The 10,176-nt window shown below is 37.9% G+C and overlaps 1 protein-coding gene and 1 pseudogene across 1 annotated transcript; one reads left to right on the top strand and one right to left on the bottom strand.

Annotated features, from left to right (window-relative positions):
* The window catches only part of LOC135213432 (sodium-dependent nutrient amino acid transporter 1-like), an 82,941-nt pseudogene that overhangs the window by 7,169 nt on the left and 65,596 nt on the right, over window positions 1-10,176 (bottom strand).
* LOC135213097 (sodium-dependent nutrient amino acid transporter 1-like) lies at window positions 237-6,043 on the top strand. Its single transcript, XM_064246970.1, is given in 7 exon segments — window positions 237-377; window positions 379-436; window positions 1,344-1,578; window positions 1,987-2,260; window positions 3,056-3,568; window positions 3,946-4,180; window positions 4,737-6,043. Coding segments are annotated over 7 exon segments (1,686 nt in total). The 3' UTR covers window positions 4,967-6,043.

The following is a 10,176-nucleotide window of genomic DNA, read 5'->3' as shown; positions in this document are numbered from 1 at the left end:
GTGGAGATAGGTCTATCTCGTCTTACGTTCAGATAAGCTAACGGCTTTTTTACGAAGCTGGCGGGCAGAGAATGACGAGAGAACACTGATGTAAAAGGGAAGACTATGTGTAATGAATCAGAAAAAAAACCAGACAGCTAATGAAAAGTGTTTTCTTCTTCTTCTTCCAGGCGGGAAAGATGGATCCCCGTGGCCAGTGGGCGAACCCCCTTGAGTTCCTCCTATCCTGCGTGGCCATGTCCGTCGGTCTAGGAAACATCTTGGAAGGTTTTCCCTTCGTCGCCCTAGATAACGGAGGCGGCGCGTTCCTTATCCCATACATCCTGGTGTTGTTGTTCATAGGCAAACCCCTATATTACATGGAGCTCTGTCTAGGAGGGCAGTTTTTCGTCTATCGGCTCTGTTAAGGTCTGGGAACTTTCGCCAGCGTTCAGAGGTGAGTGTTCAGGAAGATTTTTTTCTGGAGTTGTTCTGAGAGAAGGAGAGAGAGATAGAGAGAGAGGAGGAAGAGAAGAGAGAGAGAGAGAGAGTATATAACTGACATAGCCCTGAAAGTCTAAGAATAAGAAAATAAATTGTCTACTTGACTTAGTCTAAAAGTAAAAAGAGGAAAAGAAATCAATAACTATTTCATATAATAAACTTTGCACTTGGTGGTATTAAGAAAATGTGTAAAGAATACTTGATTTTAATGTCTAAAATGGCAATTCAAATGATACTTCAGAAACTACAAATACATCTTTATCAAAGAAAATACATGCTCCTTTAGATTATTATAGCAGAAATAAACTTAAATATCGCAAATACTAAATGATAATATAAACATTCTAAGACTAAAACAAACATTACAAAACCCAAGCAGAAGTTATATCACTGACATTTCAGCTGAGGTCTATTTGCATTATTGATATCGACGTTACAAAATCAAGCGAAATAGATTTACAAGTACCATGAACTGGCAAGCATCGAAGGTCTCCTTCGAGAACCTATTGTGAAGTTAATCGAGCGTGAAATAATATTATTATACCTTTGGAAATTCAAGAATCATCATCCAGTTATCGAAAGCAGTCGAGTTAACTTTTCTCAATAGCATTTCTGCTTCTACGTGGCTCTCGTCTTGACAAAGTCGAGTCTTTGTGAATGTGAAAAGTTCGCCTTGATTTGATTTCTATGAAGATTTGGGTCTACTTTGGGCGACTTTGAAATGGATTTATCCTTGATCACTGACGGTTTAAAAGCAATTTGCCATTTTCTACAGCAAAGTATATTTGAGCTACTTTATTGTGGTTACCAAATCAAGTCTGAAATAAGGTTGGGTTCAGTAATCATCTGCTCTCTTGCAGGTGTGGGATACGGCCAGGCCATCGCCGTGTTTGCAATCACCACCTACTACGTTTCTCTCATGGGCCTGTTTGTCTACTACATGTTTGCCTCGTTCAATTCAGTTCTTCCCTGGGATGTCTGCGGCAACTGGTCTTCTGTAACGTGCGTCGATTCAAAAACCAACGTAACTTTCATAGAAGAAAATCTGGGCATAAATGCCTCAGATCTCACGTCCTCCACAGAAGAGTATTTTACGTGAGTATGGCGTTGTTGTTCTGCGTTGAAGGAAGGTTTTATATATATTTATGAAACCACTAGGCTAATTATTGATTTGAAATCATTAGTATGATATAGTGACTGAATGTAGAATGTTTAGACTCAATGGACCAAATCACTGGGACCTATGAGATCATTCCGTGTTCAAACGGAAATTGACAGTAAAAAGTTTGAAAGGTGTAACAGGAGGAAAACCTTGCAGTTGCACAGTGAAGCAATTGTTAGGAGGGGGTGGAAAGTAAGATGGGAGCCTCCTACGGGAAGTATGATATATAACGTTTATTTTGCAGGAAATAATTCATGCTTTAAGACTGATGTTAATTGTTTTTTTTTCTTTTTTAAGTTTCAAGGTAATCCTTATCATCCGTCTATTTTGTTTCCCAATAGGCGAGTGGTTCTAAACAGCGATCCATCCGGCTTAGACAACGGCATAGGCCTACCGAGCTGGAAGCTCACTTTGTGCCTCTTTCTCTCCTGGGTGATCATCTTCGTGGTTCTTAGCAAAGGAATCCAGAGCTCGGGAAAAGCTGCCTACTTCACAGCTCTCTTTCCTTACATCGTTATCTTCGTCATGCTGATACGCGGAGCAACGCTCCCGGGGGCGCGCAAGGGGATTATGTACTTCATTACTCCGAGATGGGAGAAGCTACTGGAACCACACGTTAGTTTTCTGCATTTCGTTTGAATCACGTTCAGAATAGTAACGATGGTACTACATTCCAGGATTAATAGAGTACTCCATCAGTATTGCCAACTGTAGGGTAATTGCCCTACGCGTAGGGTAATCTGAGCAAAATCTTAAGACAGCTGGGCAATATTTTGAAGTGTAGGGTAATTGTAACAAGGTAGGTTTAAATCAATATGCTTATTAGTATTCTTAATATTGTATATAAACATATTCATTATCTTAGCCGCAGAATGATGGGTCATTTACAATTATGTAGGGTAATTTCTCGTCTCCTGTAGGGGGCTTAGGGTTAGAGGGGTTGGCATCACTGTACTCCATTCATCCTGGGTACGTTGTCACTGGCTTTTAGGTGACGTCATCGTCATGAGACTTTTTCACTATCACATCACTAAAAGGAGTTTAGCAGCGTGCTTAGATTTTTCTTAAGAAAATTGTACAAATTTTATTAATGTGCGTTAGTTTGATATTTTCCCACATGAACGCACAGACAGAATAAAAATAGATAAGTGTAAAATTTAGGTTAATTCCAACGCCAGAGCAGATCATATATTTTTCTCCCTCAATGTCAATAGAAGAACCAGTGATTGAATATTGCTTCTCAGGTTTAGTCCAAGTGAACAAATATTTGTTCATATCATGAAAAATTATGAAAAAAATACAGTAAAATAAGATTTCAAGCTTGGATTCTCATGCAAAAGATTTTTTTCAGTGGTGTGCCATTTAGGTTCTAAGGAGAATTAAATGCAATTCTTTCTTTATCCACAACAGGTATGGTACTCTGCAGTGGATCAGTCCTTCTACAGCCTGACAGTTGGATTCGGCACCATCATCATGTTTTCCTCGTTCAACGCTTTCAGCCACAACGTCTACCGCGACGCCACCATCATATCCATCACGGATACAATCACCTCCTTCCTAGCTGGCCTAACGACATTCGCCATGTTGGGACACTTAGCCAATACCCTAGGCGTTGAGGTCAAAGATGTCCTGAAGGGCGGAGGAACATCGCTGGCTTTCGTCAGTTACCCAGACGTCTTGTCGAGAATCAAGATCGCTCCTCAGTTCTTCTCCGTCCTCTTCTTCTTCATGTTGTTTACTCTAGGACTGGGGAGCTCGTCTGCCCTGATGGGATGCATCGTCACGATAGTAACGGACGACTTTCCAAGATTCAGGAGGTGGATTGTGACGTTGGTGGTCTGCTGTCTTGGCTTTTTGGTTGGTCTTGTCTACGTGACCCCTCAGGGACAGTATGTCCTTACCTTGGTCGACCATTATGGAGGGGTGAGTAATTAAGATCTGCTTCGCTCTTAGTGAAACTTCAGCAAGAAATGGCAAGTTTTTGCAACTAAAATCTTTTACTAGAAGTTTGGAATGAGTTTACAAGTTCTGTCAGCACTCTAGAGGTACAGTTTGAACAACTTTAACAGAAATGTTAAATATTTTTAAGGGTTTGATCCTGTTGATAACTTCTAAGAATTCTGTGATTCCGGAAACAGTTTATAGTTTAGTAAAGTTACAAAAACTAGCAAAAAATAAAAAAATAAAACTATTTACGTACAATGCAGTAAGCAATAATTCCTTAAGAACTTCATACCACAATTTTCCAACAAAGTAATAGTAATTTCTCCAGAATGATGTAAATTATTCTTCCTCTGCAGAGCTTCATCCTCATCATAATGGTCATTTTGGAGGTCATAGCTGTTCACTGGGTCTACGGCGTCAATAACTTCTGTAGGGACATCGAGTTCATGTTGAACAGAAAGACTGGAATCTACTGGAAATTCTGCTGGGCTCTCCTGATTCCAGTAGTTCTGACTCTGATATTCGTTTACAACCAGATCATCTCTGGACCTCTAAAAGCCGGGTCTTACGTGTTTGGGCCTGTTGCAAATGGTAAGATTTCGGTCGATTTTTTTCATCACTGAAGGCCACTTTATTGGTAAAATTCATATAAAATTCTTAGTCAGAAATCTGACTCATGGTTTAATTGAGGGCCATTGAATCAAATGGAAGAATGCAGCCTATTGACAACTCAGATTGGACTGTTTGGTTTAATGTCTCTCTATTAGTGAACTGAAGTTTTTTTGCAACTCAGAAGGGACCGATTGTTCAATTGCTCTCTATTAAAGAACTGAAGTTTTTGCCGAATTAAAAATGTTTTTAATTCGGCAAAAACTTCAGTTGCATTTTAGTCCTGCGAACTGTCATTTTTGGAAGAATTTTAAGAATTTTAATTTGGAAGAATTTTAAGAATTTTAAGAATTTTGGAAATAGTCACAATTAACAATCAAGGAGAGAGCATAGAGAATCTCTGAACGATAGAATTGGAATAAAACTCATAAGAATAATAGAACTCGAGATTAGTGGCAACTATAGAAGATCAGGAATGTTTTCAAAACTTAAAAACTTTTGGTCTAGTACCACATTAACTATTCACCTTGATCTGCAGCTTGCGGTATCAGCATCGCCGTCGTAGCCTGCCTCATGGTGCCCATCTTCCTCGTCGTGGAAATCGTCTACAGGAGGAGGAACAACAGCTCTACCCTGTGGGAGGCCGTGAAGGACTCATTTGCTTCTACGACAGAATGGTGTCCGAAAGACGCCGCCATCAGACAGGAATACAGACAGGTTCTCTCGTCCGACCCACTTATCCTAGAATGCCATGAAGTTGGACCTTAGAAAAAAAAAAAAAGAAAACAGTACGTTTTTATCTCGCAGTGGTAGAATTTTGGTGACCTGTAATGAAGTCACAGGGGAAAAAATCACAATTTGGGCTAGGAAAAAGAAGAAGAAGAAATAAAAAGAGGATCTCGCCCCGTTTTTCTCTTTTATCGTGCTTCATTTTCTCTTCATAGTTTGAGACTAAGGCATCTGGCTCCATTCTGTCCCTTCCGTAAAAAAAATCTGTATTAGAGTCATCAGAACATCGAACCGTCAGTCTGTTTTGATGCAAACTTTAAGAGTAACGTTAAGCTATACTTTGGCACTTCAGTCCTATACTGTAATAGATTTTCAACGTTCGTTTCTGGCAGTACGCCAGAATGTCTAATGTTCCCCTTAACCGTGGAGGCATTTTAAAATAATGCTTCAAGACTCGTCAACCTTTGCTAATGGTACTATTCAGAAATTCTACGGCATTTAAGAAATAGTCGTTCGGAGCTGACTGATAAATGTGAACTGCTGGGTATGAGAACCAATGCAGAACTGCCTTGTATTTTTGTTTCTTTTAGGCTCATCAACACATTCCCGTGACCAGAGGTACGTGAGTATTGAAAGCGAGCTATGATAGGCTTACAGTTAGACCATTAGCATCCTTGCAACAATCGTATTGCCTTTATAAGACAGGAAAGTTACGATGAAATATTAGTAACAACGGAAATACCTTGTAGTTTTGTGCTACTTTTAGGCCCATAAACGCATTCCTGTGACCAGAGGTATATGAGTATTTTAGACATAGGTCAATAAGTTGGAACATGACCATCTTCAACAATCGTATTGCCTTTAAAACAGAAACGTTACTGTGAAATTTGCAGTAAGGAGTTTGGTGTAATACTTCTTGAACATAATTATATCTTTCAATTGTGCCTGACATGTTTGTTTGTTTGTTGTGCTTTTACTCTTGTAAATATCAAATTGCATGCTGTTAGAAACCGTTTGAAAGCGCAGCTCTATTTTATAGTAAAACTGGTATTTGTGCTAATGTTGCTGTATTAATAAACTAAGCTTTTATGCCGTGAATTTAATGTTTATTTTTTCAATAAAAGTTTTACTGAAAAATGCTTGTTTTATTTGTTGATTTTCTTTGCAATGTATCGGATATTCTCATTGGGAAATCTGGATAACCATTAGTATTACTTAAAAGAAATAAAGGTCTACTGCTAAAGTTACACATTTTAACATAAGTTCAAATAATATTATAGAAATAGACAGACTGGTTTTAAATATGAATTTAATTACAATGAACTAATTTTAACTAAAATTTTAAAGATTTCAACGTCATGCGTTCGAAGATATATATATCATGTGTGAATGGCATGCAAATACTACACGAAATTAGATTTATTATACTAAAACTAATCCATGCAAGAGATATGATCATTTTGCAATTAAACATAGTTTAAAATAATCCACAAAATAGAATGACAACAATACGTTGAGTCGTAAATTCTCCGGTGGTTAAAGAAATTCATAAAAAAAGGCCTTGACAAATTTCGATAATCCTTGTAAGCCTACTGTGTGTTGCTAACCATCAGGGAGTTTCTCTCTCTCTCTCTCTCTCTCTCTCCTCTCTCTCTCTCTCTCTCTCTCTCTCTCTCTCTCTCCGTGGGTCAATACAGTTTACTCATACCTGTTGCTGCTCCTCGGATTTTCTTCAGTTTATCTCCATCTTATCAAATCGTATTCTTTACCATTTTTATAGTCTTCTCGCGGAATCCTGAAGAAAAGTGAGAGAGCGGGCTGGTAGTGAAGTGGATGCACTTATTCTCCACTCGTTTTCTTTTCTTTGTAAGTTTGTAGGTATTTTTGTTGTGCATGGAAAAAAAAAAAAACCAGTGGTCGTAAATACGAGTGTCATAGACATTGCACTGTGACTAAGAGAAGGTGGAGGAACGCTGTTATGTCCCACTTTCCCGTCAAGTTGGAAGGGAAGATAAGGATTCGAACTGTGATGCCGTGGTATCGTCGAAAATGGGATTTCTTGGACGGCTATAGTGTAGGCAAGGCCTATACAAAGAGGTCAGTCGGACAGAGGATTATCCCTGAGTCACCCTTCTGGGCTCGTCACGCTCGCCACAGCTCGCCCCAGCCCGGTCAGTTACCTTCTTACAACCAAGGCCTATGCTTACAACAAGAGCAGTCACTTAACCGACAATGCCAAATAACTGTTCTGTTTATGGATGCCTGAATACCAAGAGAAAATCAAAAGGCAATGGCATTAGGTATTTTACGTTTCCTAGAGACAAAATTTACTGTGATAAGTGGATAAACGTGTGTTGCCTATGTGATGAAATCAATCCAAAGCATGCTATTGTTTCTGACATGGGATCAGCCAATCTTTGCATGTGTAAAGAATTTGGCATTGATCCTCTTGTCAATAGGATTTCATTCAAGAACCCAAGTGCTGACAGGGAGATATACGTTTTTGCCAACGTTCCCCATTTGATAAAATTAGTCAGAAATAACTTAATTGATTCAGGCTTTTATTTAGGCAGTGATTTCATTTCTGACAAGTATCCGTGAAATGTTGGCAAAATCTAGTACAGAATATGTGCTGGCCTATAAAATTAATGAACTCCATCTATCTGTTAATGAACAGCACAGGCAGCGTGTCAAGTATGCTGTGCAATTATTATCGTCATCTTGTGCAAGTGCATTAAAGTATTTGGGAAGTAGAGGTCTGTTGGAATCCAATAACTGGCAAGCTACCTCTGATTTTATCTCATTGATAAATGACTGGTTTGATATAATCAATTCAAACACCATGTATTGCGATATACCAGCGAGAAATGGCTTTGGGATTGATAAACAATTTCAAATAAATAATTTGGAAAAGGTCATAAAGGTAATGACTTCTTTAAAAGTAAAATCACAGAAAACAAGATGTCTGTACAAATTTCAAAAAGGCATAATTCTTTCTAGTAAGTCGGTTATTGGTCTCTCTAATAATGGTTAAAGATGTCTTTAATGTAGATTACATCATGACCGCATAAGTTGAATCAAGACTGCTTAGAGCATCTGTTCGGTTGCATAGGGCAAATGAAGGGCACATACGATCACCCTAATGCTGTTGAATTCAAGTTTAGGCTTAGGTCATTCATTCTGGGAAAAAGGTGTAAAAATAATTAGTGAAAAAACAAACATCATTGCAAAGAGCAACGATTATGACATGTTGACAAATGAGTCTTCATGCAATTCAAAATACAGTGAAGATAGAGAATTGGCATTAGAAATATACTTGACCAGCTCATTGTTTAAAGATTTAGATTTTGAATGCCCCACAGAAGATGTAAACAATCAGATTCTGGATAAAGAAAACGAAAAAACGGCTGCCACTGTAATTGAAGATGAAACTTTAAAATATGTAGGTGGTTATATTGTCAACAAGTTTTCTACAAAATATCCACAATTAGGAAAAAAGATGAAAGAGTGTAAAAATGCAAATAAATCGTGGATTGAAATGGTAAACAGAGGTGAGGTGTATATGCCATCAGAAGAATTTTCTTCTCAATTAAGTGTCCTACGAGAAGTCTTCAACATAATTCACGGTTCATCACTTTTAGAAGGGAAAGCATGCAGAAAAACTCTTGTTGCTGAATTGCAACGATCAGGAGTAAAGGTCCCTGAAGAGATTATTGAATTCTTTGCAAAGGTCTCTATATATTTTAAACTAAGGCACCTAAATAATACTATTAAAACGAAGAAGAGAAAGATGAAAATTGAAAATGATCGGGGAGACACAAGAAAAAAAAATTAAAGTTAAATATTTAGATCTATGTATAAATACTTTCAACATTTTAAGGCCTTCAATCGAGGAATTGTTGTAAAATAAATGAAGTTATTTCTGTTTGTATTCAAGTGTTTAGAAATTATTTTCATTAATAAAAGTTACAACTACAACCGTGTTTCCTTCAATACCTGCTTCTCAATTCACACTGCTGTACTAAGGCTACAGTAATATTATTTTATCAATAAAATTGTTTGGGCATTCTCGGAATTTTCTGATAACGAAAGTATCAGATTAAGTAGTCAAAAGCAAGAATTACTCAAAGAGAAATAACAATAATGTTTTAATCTACAATGCCGCGGCCCACCAGTGAATCACCGGCTGTGGCCAGCGTGACGTCACAGCGAGAGAGAGGAGCGAAGATGACAGTTCTGTCCGTCTGACCTCGGGAAAGTTACGTGATTTTGCATTTTTTGGTAAAACCCGTTCATTGGTGAATGAATACAAATAAATTCAGAATGTTTTGTGTTTGAGGGATGAAATTTGGAGCCTAAATAGAGGGGTTGCTGAACGACATTAGAAAATCGCTTTACTTATAGTACGAGGGATGTGACCAGTGATGACTGAATTTTTCCCGGTTCGTTGACTTGACGAGTGATAATCTCACGAGGAAGGTGGAGCTGATGGAAAGTGCGATGAATACTATGATTGCTCCTGATAAAGGGAAGAAAACTTATGCACTTAAAGTTAAGAAAAAGAACTTACGACTACAAAAATACTCAACTTACTTGAGCTAAAATCGTTAGGGAGAAAGGTAAGATTGCCAATGACCTTAAAGATGTGTTCTATCTCTACAGGACAGGTAATGTTATTGTAAACTTAACTGATATAGGCAGTAAAGATGATGGCACGATCAGAATGCGTAGCATGATAACAGATAACAGAAAGCTACTTAAAAACGGTCTTGAAAGTGAAACCAAAATTATTTGTAATGTTTGTAGTGAGGGAGATAGTGCGGCGCTGATATATTAGTTGACAAAACTGTTATTTACAATCAGCCCACGATGCAAAGAAGAAGATAAGCCAAGCTTCTAATTTAAGAAACCCACGTCATTCTAAAAAAGTTATCGGGGAAATTCAGAAGGCTATTCATGATCATTTCGATAAAGTTATGTTACGATGTGAAACTTATAACATCGTGTGGTAACCTGTTTCTACTGTGGTACTAGAGACTGCGGGAACTGATCAGGCAATCGCGTAACGAAAAAATACAACTGCAAATGAGGCCACGAGCATAAAACGAACGAGATATAAAGATAAGATAACGAATACTGGATAAATTAGAGAAACTGTAAAACTTTGGATTCGGAAATCAGGAAAATAGCAGTAAGTATAGGGATGTAGGCCTAACTATTGGCGTCCGCAAATTCTGCTTTGTACACAT

This window comes from Macrobrachium nipponense, chromosome 42 (assembly GCF_015104395.2).
Source record: "Macrobrachium nipponense isolate FS-2020 chromosome 42, ASM1510439v2, whole genome shotgun sequence".
Classification (NCBI taxonomy): domain Eukaryota; kingdom Metazoa; phylum Arthropoda; class Malacostraca; order Decapoda; family Palaemonidae; genus Macrobrachium; species Macrobrachium nipponense.
This window is presented reverse-complemented; position numbering and strand designations above follow the sequence as displayed.